Raw genomic sequence first — 19,728 nt, forward strand, 5'->3', positions numbered from 1 at the left:
ACTGAAGGAGCAAGCATTTAAAGAATTTTGAAAGCATGAAAGGGACCTTACCGTAGCTGTGTAAAATCCAGCTCAGATGCAGAATAAATGTGTGACGGTGGATTACCATGTTGGCCGCAGTAAACAAATGAATCTGATTTTCTGAATCAGTGTAAATGCAGCACATAAAGATGCATTGGATCTGCTGCGGACACAAAATAACCTTGTTACAAGTTCTCTGGGAGAAAATATATTAATAACCCTGTTAGAGTGGAAAAAATATATTACGATGTCACCCTGAACCCCTCCTCCTTCCCCCCAGATAATGACATTTCAGTGAGAGCAAATGAAATGGGCCAATTTTCAAACTCATTACAAACTCAGCTCTGAATTGGAATGAATAAAGGAGGAAACAGAAAGATAGAGAGATAGATAGATAGAGAGAGAGAGAAGAAGAAGAAGAAGAATATGAGACAAACGTACATATTAACATTGGCTTTCTGGGGGTGGTGGTGGTGGTGGGGTTATACATGCATGCTTTGTGTGCTTTTAGTCTGCCTCTGTGTATGTGTGTGGACTTAGTCCAAGATGGCTGCTGCTTGATTCTGTGCTCCAAACCTTGAGAGCTAAGATAACTATATTTCCTACAAAGAACTCATGAATATTTCACATGATTCTGAGAGACTCCTTAATCAGAACTATTGGCACATTTTCATTTCATTTTTTTGTTGATGGTATCTATAATCACAGGTAGTTGGTGGATTATCTTCTGCTCCAGCTTTCTCCTTTACAACAGCCTGCATGATCTCCACTCAAAATGCCTTCACTTACCTCCATCTGAGCCAGAAGATTGTGGAGCTTGAAGGCAGAATTTCCAACCTCTATCAAATAAAAGAAGGCAAAGATCTCGTCGACTCCCTTTTCTTGGCGGCAACCTCCCATGCAGCTGAGATGACCGTGACTGTCCCCTAGACTGGCGCCAGCACCACTCACACCCAGTCAACCACTGTGGAAGATCCTTGGCCAAAGCTGGGTGCAAAACCAAAATCTAGGTCCATCATCTGCTCCACCTGAGCCTCTTCAGCTTGAAAACCGTTTCCAAGTCCTGAATGAGCCTGCAAAACCTCCCACTCTGGTCCTCCAAGAGCCTTAGCCTGGCCTCTCTCAATCATCCACCCTTAGGAAGCCGGCTACAGTCAAGCATCAGTCACAGCATCAAGCTCGATCTCATTCCTCCCATGGCAGGAGGTTAACCAGAGAAAAGCTACACACCCCCTTCATCTCCATCAGCCAGCTCCTCTGTCAACCCTATAGTTGGAGATTCGATTGTGAGGAACATGAGAATGAAGGGGGTCTTTTCCTGGCGCCACAGTTCTGGACATTGTGGAGAAATTTCCAGACATAATAAAATCCCACCCTGAGGCTGATAGAATCATTATCTACACCTGTACCAATGACAGTCAAAAACAGCAGTCCAAGTTACTAAAACGCGACTTTTTCCATCTTTTTAAGACTAAAACAACCCCACCGCAGTGTTTTCATCTCTGGACCAACCCCCACCTGTGTCCGTGAAATGGGGCGGTCAGCAGGCTGCTCAGCCTCAACACCTGGATTTCCTGTGCCTGTGACAGCCACGGCATGGGCTTTATATACAATTTTAATGTTTTTTGGGACGGGAGGCATCTTTTCAGAGTGGAAAAGCTCCACTTAAACAAAATTGACTCGCATATGCTCTCCACTAACCTAATAAATGGCATACACCATGCCTGCATTACTGCATCTCACAACTGTCCATGCTATCTGTCCATTGCTTGCTGACCAGTCCGTCAAAGATTGTTGTCCCCCAGTTCCTAGTCCTTATCGTTTTAGTTCCACTGTTAACAGTAACACATTTTCTACCAGACCTGGACCCTCTGTTGACATTTTTAATATCCTGGTCTAGATTATCAACAGGAAGTTCAGTGTTAGGCCTTCAAGATCTGCTGTGACACGGTCGCAATCTGGGGATGACTGTCAGGTTTGTGAATATGCCCCCCTTTTTATTATTGTTTCAGTCAGCCCAGATTAAAAGGGCGTGGTTGAGGTTTAGCTGCAATGTTTCACAAATGCAAATGCTTCCCCATAAAGGTGACTGATGTCTGTAGTTTTGAGGTACTTGTTTTTAAAATTAAATTTGCAATCCACACACTCTGTGCAATTATCTATCGGCCTCCTAGATCTAACATCAGATTTTTTACCTAAATTATCTCTTTTTTTTTAAATCATCCATTGTTCTTACTTGTGATATAATTATTTTAGCTAGTGATTTTAATATCCATGTTAACAACCCGTCTGATTCATTTGCCACAGAGTTTCTTAACTTAGTCAATTAATTTGGTCTACAACAGCATGTTCTTGTGCCTACACATAACCACAGGCATACTTTGGACCTGTTTTTTTCAGTGATGTACTGGATATGACTGCCCCTTGGTTGGTCTCAATAATTATCAGTTCTTTATCCTCTGGCTGCGTCCCAGAATATTTGAAGACAGCTTGTGTGCAACCACTCATTAAAAAATCCAGCCTTGATCCATCAGAATGCAGCAATTACAGACCAATTTCAAAATTACCATTTGTTGCAAAACTCCCTCAGAAGACAGTTTCCCTACAACTCCTTAAAGCGTTAAACAAATTCAGTCAGGTTTTAGACAGAATCACAGCACTGAGACTTTACTTATTAGAGTGACAAATGATCTTTTAAGAATGGCTAATACTGGTGAATGTTCCATTCTTGTACTGCTAGACTTAAGTGCAGCTTTTGATAATTGACCACAAAATTCTGATTGAGAGGCTGCAGCACTGGGTTGGTATATCTGGGACGACTTTGAAGTGGTTTTGTTCTAATTTAACAAATCTGATTTTTTTTTCTATTTTTCTACTCTTTAGTAAATTGTGGAGTCCTTCAAGGGTCGATACTGGGACTGATTTTATTTTCGCTGTATATGCTCCCACTTGGCCACATTATACATAGACATAAAGTTTCATTCCACTGCTACACTGATGACATGCAGCTATATCTCCCAGTAAAGCCTACCGAGACTTCAAACCTTTCCAGTCTTACAAATTATCTAGCAGATATTTAAAAAATGGATGTCAGCAAATTTTCTTAAATTAAACTCAGATAAAACTGAGATCCTCATCATTGGTCCTGACAATCTGCATCCTATTATCCAGTCCTCTCTTGGTCCCTTATCAATTAATGTTAACCAACTGTCAGAAACCTGGGCGTGCTCTTTGACATTAACCTCACTTTTGAGAAACACACTAACAAGGTCATCCAGTCATGCTTTTACCATCTGAGGAATACTGCTAGGATATGATCAATGCTGAGTTTTAATGATGCTCAAACTTTCATTTATGCTTTTATTTCCTCACAATTAGGTTTTTTGTAATAGTCTTTTAACAGGTATAAATCAGAAAGCAATTAATAGATTCCAAATTGTGCAAAATGCAGCAGTGAGACTCCTAACAAAGAACGATAAAAGAGAACACATTACTCCAATTTTAATTAGCTTACACTGGCTATCCATTTGCTTTAGGATTAATTTTAAGATTTTACTTATTACTTTTAAAGCTCTTCATGGCCTGGCCCCAGAATATAGTATATCTGAATTACTGTCCCTTTACCAACCAGTGTGCAGCCTGAGATCCTAATGCAGGAACGTACTGACTGTTCCCACCTCATGCTTAAAGACTAAAGGGGACCGAGTATTTTCTGTTATGGCTCCTCGACTATGGAACGACCTGCCTGAGGAGCTCCAGCTTGCTACATCAGTATCTTCTTTTAAATCACTTTTGAAGACTTATTTTTTATTGAAAGGCTGTCTTATAATTTTTCTTTTATTTTTATGTTTATTTTTACTCTTAACAATTGTGTTATACTTCATTTCGATGTCTTGTACTACTCTATTTTAAGTTTTAATTCAGCCATTGTTCTGATATTTTATCCTTGGTGTTTTATTTATGGTTGTGAATCACCCATTGTTTTAACTCTTATTGTAAAACTCTTTTATTCCTTAAGCCTGTGTGTTTATTCATACATGACTGATAAGTGCTATACAAATAAACTTTATTATTATTATTATTATGTGTTTGGCTGTATGTTATGTATGCTTTGAGTGTACCTTTTTTTTGATGCGTGTGTGCGTTCATCAACTCAGCCCAAAGCCAAACTGACAGACAGCTTCCCTCTGAGGAGCCCCTTAGTGTTTCTGATTGATCGTCATAATGCCAAGGTACAGGCCCTGTCCTTGGTGCTTATGCTAATCACAGGCTCATGCATATTTATGAGCTCCTTGGGAATCAACCAGCTAAATAAAGGATGAGGCCGTTGGCTTGGAGCTGTGTTCATCACTGACTCTGATTGATTCAAAGTAGAAAAAAAAATCAGCCTATAAAGACTTGTGTTTTGATTTTTTACCTCAGCTCAGGGACCATTGTGACTTGAAGGAGAGCAAACAGTAGGTGGAGGTCTCAAGATTTCACAGTTAAATAGAATAAAGTTGGTGAGTAGTCCAATTAATAATACTGTCTTTCCCTCTCTTTATAAATAGACTTTACTTTTAATGGTTTGGTTGTTATTAGTTGTGTTTCACATCACTGCAGGCTTGCGTCTGTCAACCACTTTATCTCTCTTTGGCTACAAGTGGAGTTTGGAATTAAATATAAAATCTTAATATTTAAGAAATCACCCATCAAGCCCTACATAGTGAAGCCCCCAAGTCCATCTCTGGCTGAAAATGATGAAATGTTTTGTCCCTAAAATCTGATGATTTTGGGCTTTTGTTATTTCTGTTTTGATTTTATTTTGTTGTTCTTGTGTCTCTTATTGGTTTGATTTTTTTTTTTTTTTTGCTTAAATGCTTGTATTGTGAAATACTTTATGAACTTTAAAAACTGCTGCATGACTTACATATTGTTCTAAAACAATGCATCCAGGGATGTCTGCTCTTTCGCTATGATGCTCGTGAACAACGAGGTCGGTGACAACAATGTAGGCCACTAAGCTAACTGCTCAGTTTTTTAGAGTTTTAATAACCAAAATTTTGTAGACTTGTGTACTTTTATTTGCTATAAATTGGCTGATTACCCAGGAAGAGTGAGAAGGGTGAAAAATATCTATGAATCCATGTCACTCATTTCTGTTATATGCAAGATCTAGTATCACAGGAATATTTTGTTATATGTGTTGCAACATTTAATTGTCTATCAGGTGTATCAGGTGAGTACATACAGTGTTAATAATATCAAACACTGGAGGCGGTAAAGAGGAGATGAGATCACATTCAACATTTTGGTCCCTTTATTTCATGTTAACCACATTTCAAACAACTAAACAACCAATGGTAATGGCATCACCAGATCTAAACAACACTTTGCTAGACAAATAATCTTCAGAATAATAATCATACAAAAGAAATGTACAAATTCAAGACAAAAAAAAAACCCAAAAAACAAAAACAAAGTAAAGCAAACAAAATATAATACAGATGAACGGCCATGAACTAAGCCAATAAAAATAAAGCCATAGTGGAAATAAAAGGGTAAACATTTCTGGCATTCACATAGTCTCCAATACAACAATCTTACTGTGTTTGTCTCCATAGGTCCATTAACGAGCCTGACTGGACTCAAGCAAAAAACAAAGGTAAGCGCAGACTGAACAGTTTGCCACAAGCATGACGGTTCTGGCCAAGAACTTTGAAACTTATGAGAAAACTTTGCTTACTAAAAAAAATGTTCACTAGAGACTGACTTTCAGCTTTGTGAAATATGAAGTTCAAACCTGGGTAACCCTTTATCTCAAAATACAGAGACACCTGCTGTTATGGATTAATGGCTGACTCAAAAGTAAACCACGCAACATGTATGTTTTTTTTTAAAGATATTGGCTAACAAAGTGTTCTCTTCGTTAGTTTCTTCTAAAACAGATCTGCGGTGTTTGAAAATTAAGCCCTTAATTTGGTGTCTTGTTCTTTCGTTGGCCATATTACTTCAGGCGTAACATACTCTGACTTTGTTGTAGCGCCCAAAAGTGCCCACCGAAATATTATCACAGTTCTTTTGACTCAACACAGTTCAGTAGGTGCAAAAATAAAACTGAGCTTTTGGTGTATTGTTAATTTTTTTTAAAAGCCACCTGCAGATTGAATTCAATTGTTTGCAGTGATATGGAGGACATGGAGTAAACAGAAATTTGGCATACTCTATTCATTTTAGGGCAGTAACTTCCCTACTGATAAGCGTCCTTTCACGACTTAACATTCACAAACTGAAACCATTAGAATCACCGTTTTAAGTGGCAGGATTTCATCCCTCTGAAGTGTCTTTGAGCAAGACACCAAGTCGACTAAATGACCTCTCACCCCTGTGAAGGAGGGTTACCCTTTTGGAGAGCAATAGAACAAAAATAAATAAATAAAAAATAGTAAAATATCAGGGGTTCTGTTGCAAGATAAGATAAGAAATCAATTCTGGCACCACACCCACAAAAAAAAAAGCAGTACAATGAAAATCGGGGTTTCCATTTCTGGGCAGAACATCTTATATCAGTCTCCATCAAAGGCAGGTATAAAGGACTGATCAAACGAGGAGGAGATAATAGGGAGCTGAGGTAAGCCTCACATCCTGTATAATTCTCATTAACTTCCACTCTACTACACGTGTCCGTTGAGCTGCGCTGGCATCTGAACTGTCAGCCATGTTGACCTTCATTTAGCCTGGGGTCAATCACCGACTGGAATCATTTCTGATTAAGACTGGGGAGGGAGATTGTCAAATGAATTTTTTTTAAACTTGCACACCTCTGTGGGCTCGACGGAAAGCAAATTTAAGGCTTTGTTTGCAGAGGAGAAGTAAAAGTAGTCTGTAGTCATTCATGTCCGATTCTGATTTGCAATTCATGTCTGACATGTTGGAATGAGCTCATTTTGGAGACTATCACTTGGTAACCATACTGGAAAAATATGTGCAAACAGTAACAAACCAATATGTTTCTGTACCTACATTTTTTTGTTTGTTTGGGACACCTTTGGGCTACAGAATCCTCTTTCAACTTTTGATTGTTTTGATGTGTCTTTCCAAAAACTGATTGGCTGACGATGTCATTACAACTGCCCAAAGGTGAATGATACAAAAGGGGGCTGAGGGTAAACATGGTTGGGCCAGTCATGATTTCAGTTAATAATTTATCCCAGTTTAAATGCAAAGCAAGTACTCAAAACCACACTAATTAGACCAAAAAATAAGTGGAATATGTTACATTTTGTTTATATTTTTTATCTTCTGGGATGACTATATGGATTTTTCAATTCTCAATAAGTATGTAGTCTGTGAGTGGAGTTCTGACCACATATGAGGGTGATCAGGGTCTGAGGGGGGCTTAACAAAAAACATATATTTGAATTTTTTTAGACAACATGTCTAAAATGGACAGACCATAACCGCTGAATCACTGAAAATGACACTGACAGCTTTTAGTGAGTGGTAGTGTTTTGAAATGAAAACCTTTGTTTGCAATGTGTCTGGTGCATGATGTTTGTCTGTTTGTTTGTTTGACTGTGGTTGTCTTATCTTATTTACAACAAGGGTGGATGCACACTATACGATTTTGACACAATTGACTTTCCATAAAGCCATCTAAAAACCAGCCCCAATGGAAAAAAACCTGGAGCAGAGATAACAACAACAGCGTGACATTTGGTCTTAAAGGCAAGGCATATATATATATTTTGTATTTTGTCTGTGTACTGCTGTTGTTGTTCTTCACCATGCACTTCATTCCACTTAATATAGCTTTTGACTTCATTTTGTTTTTAGCTCTATCTGATAGCATTATTTTCCCAGTGAAAGCAAATTTGTTTGTCAAAAGAAAATCATAAATTACTTTGACTTGACACAGTATGAAGGTAAAAAAGAAATGTTGTTGCATATGAGTGAATTACAAATATATTTAGCATCTACTAGACATGGTCAAAAAGCACTAGCTGCAAAGGAACTGTATCAGCTTGTGATTTCAAAGAGAAAATGCCAGAAAAACAAACATTTTGCTTGCTGGTTTTTGGTTTGATCCAGCAAACTGAATCATGTTCAACAACGTCCACATTTCAGCTAAACCCTAAGCCAAACACTTTCCATCACTTCCTATAAATAGTCTGGCTGGAGAAATATTGGGAGTCCAAAATGCTGAGTCTAGGCATCATTTGAACCTCAGCTAAATGTTGAAAGTTCCAAAAAAAAAAAAAAAAAATCTTCCAGTGTGCATCCAGCCTTCAGAGGGAGACAACATTCAAGGCGTAGAATATATCTAAAAAGGAAATACTGTACAATAATCACATCACAGCCCAGCAGAGAGGACAGAGAGAGAGAGAGAGAAGGGAAAAAAAAGTGGCGCTTTTTTTTTTTTTAAACATCTGATTTTGTTTTTTTTCAACATATCATTTTTTCTTTTTTCTTTGTACAAGCATGTAAAGTCCCCGGTCTCACTGAAGCGAACGCACACACACACCACGAAAATCACCAGTGTGTATGTTTGTCGCTGTTGTTTTTTTTTTTTTTCTCCTCTGTACAGTTTTGTGTGTGTGTGTGTTGTCACAGGCACACGTATAGATACACACACGCACACACTCAAATATGCAAGCATGCCGTCTCTTGTTCACACACACACACACACACACACACACACACACACACACACACACACAGGCACACATGCTCACAGATTGGGTTCAGGTCAACACAAAGTAGTTTTTGCACTCTGTGTGTCCCAGTGAGAGTGACAGGCAGCGTCAACGGCGAATCGGAAAAGAGAATTTTGGCACGCAGCTGAATCAGAAGGAGCTGAGTGCCTCGAGAGCCACTTCATAGCAGAACTTGTACTGTTCCTGTGGAGGGACAAACAGAACAGAATGCAAAGGTAAGTCATCTGCAAAATTACTATTTAAATGCTACACATGGCCGAGCAAAGATGTTGAATACCTTCGTTTAAAATCTAAATATTTTTCAACTTTACACCTATCCCTGAGCATCAGCTTATGTTGGAAAAAAAGTCGTGTGTGTTTGTGTTCGTCTTGTTAGCATGCTGTAGTCCTAGCTAGCTGTGCTCATGGCTGTGTGTCTGTCAGCAGGTGTGCTGTAGTCCTTGGGTGGGACTAACAAATTGATCATTTCTTTATGAAGATGAGAAATGTGTTGAGACAGCTGCTACCTGTGTGTATGTGTGTGTGTGTGTGTGTGTGTGTGTGTGTGTGCGTGTGTCAGTCTGTTTGGGAATACAAATGTGTGGTGGTATCTGAATACATGAGTGTGTGTAGCCATGGAGAGAACTGCATCACCTGTCACACATAGAAAACAACTGCTCCAGGTTCTTGGCTACAGCAGTATGTCTGTTTCAGTTTAGTGTATGGAAACGTCTGTATCTATCTTAATGCATACACTATCTGTTCATGCCGACCACTCACCAGACAGATAATAGATATCAAACGACAGACTCTGGACTTGATGAAGTTATGAAATTAACATTAAACAACTCCTTATACTTAAAGGACAGGTTCACAATGTTTAAATTCTGTCTTGAAACATCAGTTAGGTGTCCATATGAACAGTGAAAGAAGTTTTCTTCTCTGTAATCATTCCTCCTGTTCATACTGGCTATTAACAGATCCCCTTCAAATGTTGTTTCAATGTAAGTGATGGAGGCCAAAATCCAGTGTGTCCACACAATCATTGAGTGGAAAAATGCATTTAAAGGTTTACCTGAAGCTTATATGAAGCTTCAGCAGTCTGAGTTAGTCATATCACGTGGATATCTGCCACATTTACAGTCTTTTTAGCATCAAATTCCCTCTTCGTTTTTCCTCGGACAGTGTTTCTCTATTGAGCTGTAGTGGAAGTATAGTAACAAAAAGAGGGACTTTGGCACTAAAAAGACTAACATTGAAAGATATCTACCTCATATATGCTTCAGATAAACCTTTAAATACTTTTTTGCACAGAGGGATGCTTGTGGATCCTGTGTAGCTCCTTTAAGCAAAGTTAAGTTGGTTAAGTTAAGATAACTAAAACTACTTGGTGAAGGTCAGAAGAAGGCCGCCTTCATAAAAGCAGCATTAATTAATTAACACGACGTGAAATGCAAAACTCTACCATCCTTTCCAACTGACTACATAACAGATGCACTTCTTCTTGCCTTGACACAGACCAGCGACTCCTGACCTTTGTAATTGGACATGCAGTCAATCATGTGCTGCAGAATTGTCAAATATGAAGACAGGGCCTGAGCAATACAATACATAATCTGTATTACAAATAATTGTCACATTTATCTCTCATTATAAATGGTGATTTATAAGATTTCCTTTCTCATGCTGGCTTTCTTTTTATACGTTTGTCTGAAATTATGAAAATTTAGAGATTTTGGACTGGACTTTGCTTAAATGTCGGGTTAAACGTCCAGTTAGATGCCACCACCTGCAAACTGATTGTGAGTCCTCACCATAGTCTCCACCATGTTAGTCTTGTTGTTTCTCAGCGTTTTGACGGTGTGGAAAACATCCACGATGTTCTGCTGCTGGATCATCTCATTGATGCTGCAGATGGCACAGAACGTCCCAGAACGCCCTCCGCCGGTACTGCAGAGGAAGAGGAGGAAGGAGGAGGAAGAAGGTAGAGCAGGGGGGAGGGAAGAGAAGGGAAAGAAGAAGGACAGAAGATCTTCATCATTAAACAATATCATCATCCTGGATACCTTGGTGTGTATGCCAAAATCATTACTCTGATCACAAACACAAAGAAAAAATAAGAAAACAAGAGCTTGAGAAGTGAAGGAAGGACAGAAAAGGAACGGAGAGAATTAAGAAAGAGAAAGAGCTGCTTTGATGCTCCACAAGTCAGATGTTCCTTCTCCTCCTTTACAGAACAGCAGGAACTTGCTTTTTTCCTTTAATCACCCTGGGAGCCAAGCTTTTAAAAATGTGTTTATCATAGAATTTAATGTTTCTTTCAGGCATTTCTCTTTTCCTCCGAGTTATTCTCCTGCCTCCGCTTTGTTGCAGCTGAGGTTGATTGTGTTATCCTTTTTAAAAAATGCTCTTGAAACCTATGACCCCTGAAGAGAGAGAACTTTCAATGGATTTAAAAAAAGATCTGATAAAACAGTTTTTGAGAGGAATGTTAAACATTTAATGAAATAAGGAACATTTACTTTAACAAGTTCAGGTCTGTAATTTCAGATTTCAAAGAGCTTCATGACTTCTCAAAATTAAAAATACCAATGAAGGAGACAGGACATATCCTGCTGCCCAATATGTATCAACATGCCACAACCTGAAAGACCTAGACACGTCCAGCACACACACACACACACACACGCACACACACACACACACACACACACACACACACACACACAAATACATGCATAGAATATACTATATATATATACAGTATATAATTAATATACAGTATAACAATCTTAATGTTGTGTTCATGTTCATAGTATTGCTATTTTTACTGTCTAAATATTTGGACAAATTGTATTTTGATGCTTTAGCAACATTGTTCACAAAACTTTCATGCATATAAAGCCTATTGAATTGAATTGAATTGATTTATTTATTTGTTGTGATGGTCTTAAAAAGGCAGGCCCATGTTCGGGTTTGTTTGTGTGCAGGAGGAATGTTTTTCTGTTTAGAAAAGCAACATTGAAGCAACATGGGAAACTGTTGACATTGGTAATTGTTCAGGGTTAGGGTTAGGGTTGGTTTAGGGTTATGGTTAGGGTTAGGGTAGGTTTAGGGTTAGGGTAGGTTTAGGGTTATGGTTAGGGTAGGTTTAGGGTTAGGGTAGGTTTAGGGTTATGATTAGGGTTAGGGTAGGTTTAGGGTTAGGGTAGGTTTAGGGTTATGGTTAGGGTAGGTTTAGGGTTAGGGTTATGATTAGGGTAGGTTTAGGGTTATGGTTAGGGTAGGTTTAGGGTTATGATTAGGGTTAGGGTTATGTTTAGGGTTAGGGTAGGTTTAGGGTTATGATTAGGGTTAGGGTAGGTTTAGGGTTATGGTTAGGGTAGGTTTAGGGTTATAATTAGGGTTAGGGTTGGTTTAGGGTTATGTTAGGGTAGGTTTAGGGTTAGGGTAGGTTTAGGGTTATGGTTAGGGTAGGTTTAGGGTTATGATTAGGGTTAGGGTTATGTTTAGGGTTAGGGTAGGTTTAGGGTTATGATTAGGGTTAGGGTAGGTTTAGGGTTATGGTTAGGGTAGGTTTAGGGTTATGATTAGGGTTAGGGTTGGTTTAGGGTTATGTTAGGGTAGGTTTAGGGTTAGGGTAGGTTTAGGGTTATGGTTAGGGTTAGGGTAGGTTTAGGGTTATGGTTAGGGTTAGGGTAGGCTTAGGGTTATGCTTATGGTTAGGGTTAAGGTTAATGATTGAATAAAGTTCTGCATGTACTTTTTAAAGTGTGAAAACAGTAAAGAGAATTAAAATAACAAGGTCTAATTGGTTTTCTAATAGTAGGATTAAAGTTCACTGTACAGTATGTACTCTGTGCAGTGAGTACATCCACTGCATACAGGCTCTGGAAAGCCATATTTGAGACATTAGAAGACTTTTTCAAGTTTCCTAAACTGAAAAAATTATGACAAAAGTTGTATAAAGGCTAAATGGGACAAAGAATGACAGGGTGTTGACAGAGTGAAGAAACCTTTCAGTGCATTAAGAAAAAGAATAAGAGTTCCACTAATGGATTTATGACATTTGGATATATTTGAACACCTTAAATTTGATTTTTTTTAAAGGCTATATAAAGAGAATGACCTGCTGTAATGGACAAAAGTGCAGTGATGCAAACATATTTGTGTGTTTACTGGCTTTATGCCTCAACCAGCAGTCAGTGCTCTGCCAGTCAGCAGTCAGACCACCCACCATGAAAAGACTTTCCCATCTCTCCTGGTTCCAGCTGAATTCCTCCAGTATTCAGACTGAATAAAACATTCTTTTACTGAGAGGTGGAGTGGCAGCCATCACAAAATCACCCACTATCGACCGACTCAGCATTAGCAATACCAAGATCACTGCGGTTCTCCAATCCAACTTAAATAGTGTCAGATAAGTGGTCAGTTTTTGTTGACTTTGATGCTCTTGCTGAAGGTCTATAATTTAATGCTTTCATATGTGGTCAAAGTTTAAACCAGTGATTTTAACTAAAAATATTTGTTATTCAAAACATTTGCCACAAGACCTATGGTTGACAAGCTTTTTCACTCAAAATCCCTTAAAATAAAGTATTACCTCTGCCAATTTTCACGGTTTTATTGCATGTTTGCACAACACCTGGGGTCTTCATTACACTGAGTTTGGTGAACATATGAGATTTAAATTTAAAATGCAAAGGTATTCCTTATGCACTACTTTCCTGACTTCATGTTAGCAGTTTTTTGGGATGCTTGTTAAGTGTCAAAAGATAATTTCTAGGTAGAGAGAAAATGAGAGCAAATGCATTTTACATCAGTGCTGTCAGGTACACCTCAGGGCTAAAGCACATTAATATTATAAACCTAATTACTGAAAAACAACCAGCAAACCCATTAAAATCAATACAGGTCAAGACTCAAGTGGTGCTGAGGGTCAAGGCAACTCAATAACTTCCACTATTTATATAGAAATACATATGGTTGGTAGTTTATTTACGTCCGGTATCTGAGTGGCAACCAGTAAGCTCTTTAAATCAAAACAAGTACCAGCCCATTGTAAAATAAACTGCCACAAACATGCAGCTGAAGCCCCAGAACATTTCTTCCTCTACAATCATCTTTGCACTGTTAGCCTCTTACATGTGTCTACTGTGAAAATGGTTTATATTTAAAAGAATATTTGTGTTGATTAGTGGTGGTTCTAAGTTGTACCAGAGAACAGTGCTTTGTGTTTGGTAAATGGTTGGTAGTGATCTAAATGTCCCTTTATGAAAATGTGAAAAATTTCTTTTTTTTTTTTTTTTTTTTTATTAAATGATCAAAATCTCTGTGCACAAGGTGTTGTGGCTACAAATTATATTACTGTGTTCCTCCATAAAACTGGATGTTGTGACAACAGCATGAACCTTTTTTTCTGTGTCACTTAAGCAAATGAATGGTTGAAGGATGTTATCACAACTTGGATTTTATTTTCGTAGGTTTGGTTATTGTTTGTCTTGGTTAAGATACATTAACATTGTAGAAGAAGATGAATGTGGCAAGATACATGAGCAGTCAGATTTCCAGGTTAGCCAAACTTTCTAGGAGGAGAAACCAATGTGAACAGTAAAATTTTAAGTTTGATCAATCCTACTGTACATGCTGTAATTGTGCACACCCAGTTTTCTTGTGCAAGATTGAGTTTTATTCCCAAATAAAGTAATGATCTAATTTGGTGAGTACAATGTCTTCCTAACTGATTGAAACCTACAAACACATGAATGAAATCAAACTGCTACATTCTGTGATTGTATTAGGGATCTGCTGGAACAAGACAACTCAGTATTTTGCTTATTCTCTTCTATCTAAAGTACACATGTATATACCTTTTAAATATATACAGCACAGCTAGACTGATGTGTTTAATGTGCTGCTACTTTAACAGGTTTCCCCAGTGTGGTTTGCTGAAAATGAGACATTTGCTTAGCATTAAAGACCCATCAGACTCCAACCTCCAGGATAAGTGAAGAGCAGAAAAATAATCCATTTTCACCAGCGACTGATTGAACCATCATGTTTCTCCTTATCTCAGGTATTACTGAGTCTGTGAAATCAATAAGCTGGGCTGATTAGCCAGTGTAGCCGTCTTTATCCAGAAGCAGACGAAGCTTGCATCTCCGTCACTCACATTTACTAGGGTGGATCATAACAGTGGAAAGCAATTAAAAACTAAATTATATTTCTAAATTACTTTTTTTGTCTTTATTTATTGTTATTTATATAAAAGAACATAAATCATTGAAAACTTTTAATCATTTTGTACATTTGAAATGGTTTGTACCTCATTTTGTACATTTCCTTTGTACATCACTTTGGACAAAAGTGTCTGCCAAATGAATAAATGTACATTTTAATTTAAAAAAAGTACAATAGCCAAAAGTGACTGATTCACTTGAGCTGGGAGGTTAGAGGACAGGATTTAATGCTCTGTTATTATCTATTTTTCCACAAAGTACCAGGTATTAAACTATTGATTTTGTAACAGTCAATAGATGAGTTAAGATCCACTAGTTTTATTTTTAGCTACAGTAGAATTGATAATGTCTCCTGTTGTTTATTTTAGTGATTAACTATTTATGTCTTGCAGCTGAAAACATGTTTAAACATTAGTGAACAAGTGACAGGCCACCAGTTGACAATAGTGGATTATTTTACAAAAGTATTAAAATCATGAACATAAAGTGACTTTTATATCTCCGAATATGTTGCCTAGAAGAGATCTGAAAAATATAAACTATTTATTTAGAAATAACAGAGAATTAAGATATTCTTGAGTTTTGAATTAGAAACAAATTTGTTTTAACTGTAACAACATATTATTACAAACTCTTTCTCTCACACATAGGAAACACTGAAAAGAAAAGAAAACCTCACAGCAGCTAGAAGAAACAAATCAATGCCAATTCTGATTGGCCCAATGAGCTGTGACAGGGGATGCTGATTGGATGAGCATCAGTGATGTGCCTAGGGCAATGTTTGGAGTGTGTATGCATGTGTGTGTGTGTGTGTGTTTGTGTGCGTATGTGTCATTGCAAGTGAAGTTCCCTGTAATCTCTCTTCTATAGATTTTACAGCCTCTGTTTCCCTCCCTCATTATCAGCTTCATTTGTTCTGCTCAGATAGGAACTGGATGGAGCTGAGCAGTGTTCGTGCACTTGTGTGCAAACACACAGTCATGTATACACACATGCATGTGTGTGTAATTACTATTATTGCACCTTGTTTAATAGATACACTTACTCTGGTAGTGCCTCTGGTTTACTATATATACTGTATACTTCCATATAGCACATTAGTGGTATTGCTGTGCTTTCTGGAAATCAATATTCTGCAAATATTGCATTTCGGTCTTGTTATCCAGTCTAGAAATAATAGCAATGCAGCCTAGCAAAAAGTCCTAAAATACAATGTGTATGAAATCATAAGTGCTCAGCCAAATCAACATAATCTGAAAATTATTTTAGCTGTATTACTGGCTGAGCCTGAAGTCATTTCCTGTACTTATATTGTAACTTGAAAGATGATTTATAGCTTGAAATAATAATGTATATAATCTTTGATGCATCAACCAAGACCTTACAAAACAATAGAGATGTATGGTCCAAATATTTAAAATTAATGTGATAATCTCTATGCAACTTGCGGGTTGTAGGCTGAGATCAGACACAATTTATATTACTTATATTTTATATATGTGCCGGGTTTACAATGCTATTAAACTATAATGAATGTGAACCTTCTTTTATAGCATTTATGAATAGTTCCTTTCCACTTTTTTTATTGCAGTGCTGAATATGTTTGGCTTCTTTATCAGCAACCTTCAAACATAACTGAACTGAGATGAATGTTGAGTTTATGCCATCTGTATATCTGACACATCAGTGGGGGGAAAATAAAGCATGAAAGAACCCAACACATAGGAATAGATAAGTCTAGACATACCATATATCGAATATATATTATTTTAAAGCTGTGTGTGTGTTCTTTTAGAGAAAGTGTATTTTATCATTGTATCCCAGCATCTTTCACCCCCCAGTTTCTCCCTTTCTCCCTCACACACACACACACACACACACACTAAGGGCACATTTGTACATTTTCCTGTCGATCTATCATCCAAGTGAGCATCCTTTGTTTCAGTCCTTTTACCCTTTTCCCTACTTTTTTTCTCAAATTATGGTGTTGAACTTACAGGCAGTGTACAACAGTCCTCCCGTCTCCTCCGTCGTACTGTTCCTGCCACTTAGCCAGCCTCCTGACCAACTGGAGGATGGAGCGCTTAGAGAGAGGCGTGTCCCTGTAGGCCGGCCAACCGATGAACTGGAAGTGTTGCACCAGGCGATAACCGTCTTGTGGCTGAGGAGAGAGAGGATAGAGGATTTGGATTTTTATCACCACAGCTGTCATCACCACAATCAACATCAGGCAGAAATTCCACAGGGAGTGTAAAAATGGGTAAACAACTGAAGCGCCTTCCAAATATCTACATCATCTCACAGTGATCTTGCCAATGCTTTTGTTTCTCAGAATGAAGAGCAAATTTTCCATGAAACCTGAGAAATAAATGTGTTTGTAGGTTTAATTTCAGGATCAGATTACAGTTTTCCATTTTACATTGTTTAGTGTGTGTAGTGGATGATTTTGCATCCAGAAAACCTTGACATAGTGACCATCTTGAATCTGAAGGTTTGCCTTTTAGTTTTACTGAAGATGGTGAAAGGGTTAGACAGTAGAAGGAAGGAAAGGTCACCGGACTAATTTCTTCTGCCAGTACCAAAAATTCTGAGACCAGCACGAAGATTTAAAACACTGCTTAGTTATAGGAAGAAGCTGCTAGTCTTCTCAGTGGTGGTCTCATTTGTTACCAGAGGGGAATAGTCTCATTTTGCAGAGATTTACTTAAACTAAACTGATACATAAGACATTTTTTTCATGTGTTAGCAGATTGTTGTGCTCCAATTAGTTCTTGTTTTTTTTTCTTTTCAAAAAGAAATGGGATTGGACTCAACAAAGAAGGCATCCTATAATGTTTAATTCAGTTTTATGGCAGACAAAATGTTTTCACTCATCTGGCCTGAGGCAGTTGGCATCCACCACCTAAAACACCAAAAACCACCATCACTGTCAGACTGATTTACTGCTAGGTTTGCCTCACATGCATATGCGTGTTGACATTTACACACACACAACCAGTCACATACTAACATACATATAAACACATGTATACAGCTTTGGGTTTTTTCTCTCCTGTCTTTCCATTTCTCCTCTTCCCTTCTTTCTCTCTCTATCTATTTCCTCCTTTTTATCTTCCCTTGCAATCAACTCCTGTTTCTAACTTTTTTCTTAGCCTCACTCCTCTTCATTTTCATTGCCCCTCTGACTCTCTCTTTCTCTACTTTTCCTTCCCTTCAGGATTCTTCATTTCTCTTTTTATCCTCTCCTTTTTTTGTGTATTTCCCTTTCTCTCTCTCTCTCTCTCAAACCATTTCTCTCTCTCTCTTCATTTGATGGCTTAGTGGTTAGTGGTACAGACTCAGCTAGGTTGGAGCTGCTCTCACAGTGTGAGATGTGCTGTTGTGGCGATGATATGAGCCATTTCACGCTAGACTGGTGATGTGTGTGAGAGGGAGAGCGGCGGAGAGAGAGAGAGAGAGAGAGGAGAGAGAGTTGGAATATAGAGAGTAGGGTAGTGGGGAGTTCACTAAGCACTATAGGAGCATGCAGACGATAGGGCGCTGTCAGAGTTGTACCGTCAGTGATGGGTGGGAGAATGAGATGAGAAGGGAGTAACAAGAGGTGGCCAGATAAAAGAAAAGGAAGAAAGAAGAGAAGAGAAATGTGGAGGGAAGTGGAAAAGAGGAAGAACAAGGAGAGGAAGGTTTTAAAAATGATCTGTTGTTAATGCTCCACCTGCTACCACACTGCCATTTTCTCTATGGAGAACTCGCTCAACCAGGACTCAGTTAGCCTGTTAACGATGTAGTTGGTTTGCTACAGTGTCATTTTGCTAGATGTTTAGGGGAAAGTAAAGGTCACATAAAATGAAAAAAATTCCTTTTCTGTGTTGTTACATTGTGTTCCTGAGTGTATCGTTCCACTTTCTTTTGGTATATGTCAAATATAGGTCAAGAAATGCATATTGGGTAGTTTTTATCTGAACATCTAAACCATTTTGTATTTCTGTTAACTGTCAGGCAAGTGATCCTTAGTCTGCCTGGTAAAATATCAGTTTAAGTCCCTAAAGTTCTGCTCCAACATCCATTTTTTGTGTGGAAAAACATTACACCCAGTAACACTAATCCACAGGCCCGTAATAGCATTGATATTGTGAACATACAACCATTTGGACACAAACCTATGTTTATCTCGCTCGCTGTAGGACAACCTTCAGGTCAACAATAATATAATATTATATTGTCTTAATAATGAACTAATGTTTCAGTGTGATCTATGGGGGAGTTGCTTTATATTTGAAGGTGGTCTCCATCGCCGTATACCTGCACTCAACAGCATTTCACAGCACAAGGAAAGGTTCCACCGGATCCATATACTGTACATTATACATGAAAAGAACTATTTTTTAAAACTTTGAACCTTCAAAACAAAACAAAATACCAAACTAGTCTGATATGAAACCGTGAAGGCTTTAAGGATGTGAGTACCCTGGCCATGTTGCAGATCCTGAAGATGCGGTTGATGATGTCTTCATCGATGTCTGCTGAGATGAACTCGACTTGAATGGGACCATAGCAACACGAACTCTTCTCCGGCCAGTACTGCATACATAACTATAGAGAACAAAGAAGGAGAGAGAGAAGGAGAAAGTGGAGAAGAGGAAGATGGAACGTAGAAGAGAAAGACAAAGAGAGAAACAATAAAGTTAACCAGGTGCATTCAAATTGGATTTTCTTTCAAAATGCATAACGGTGTAATTAATAGGCGGAAAGATGACACCATAAAACCTTGTGTGAATCCATCCAATCAATTA

General features: G+C 38.1%; 1 protein-coding gene across 1 annotated transcript in view; it reads right to left on the reverse strand.

Annotated features, from left to right (window-relative positions):
• Window positions 1-5,321: 5,321 nt before the first annotated feature.
• ptprt (protein tyrosine phosphatase receptor type T) overlaps window positions 5,322-19,728 on the reverse strand; it is a 289,634-nt gene continuing 275,227 nt past the window's right edge. Inside the window, exons 33-36 of the mRNA XM_042406727.1 lie at window positions 19,403-19,528; window positions 16,933-17,096; window positions 10,511-10,646; window positions 5,322-8,900 (exon numbers count right to left, since the gene is read on the reverse strand). Coding sequence (XP_042262661.1) covers window positions 8,847-8,900; window positions 10,511-10,646; window positions 16,933-17,096; window positions 19,403-19,528 — 480 coding nt within the window. The 3' untranslated portion in view covers window positions 5,322-8,846. The remainder of the gene's footprint in view (window positions 8,901-10,510; window positions 10,647-16,932; window positions 17,097-19,402; window positions 19,529-19,728) is intronic.

The sequence above is a fragment of the Thunnus maccoyii genome, chromosome 3 (assembly GCF_910596095.1).
Source record: "Thunnus maccoyii chromosome 3, fThuMac1.1, whole genome shotgun sequence".
In the NCBI taxonomy this organism is placed as follows: Eukaryota; Metazoa; Chordata; class Actinopteri; order Scombriformes; family Scombridae; genus Thunnus; species Thunnus maccoyii.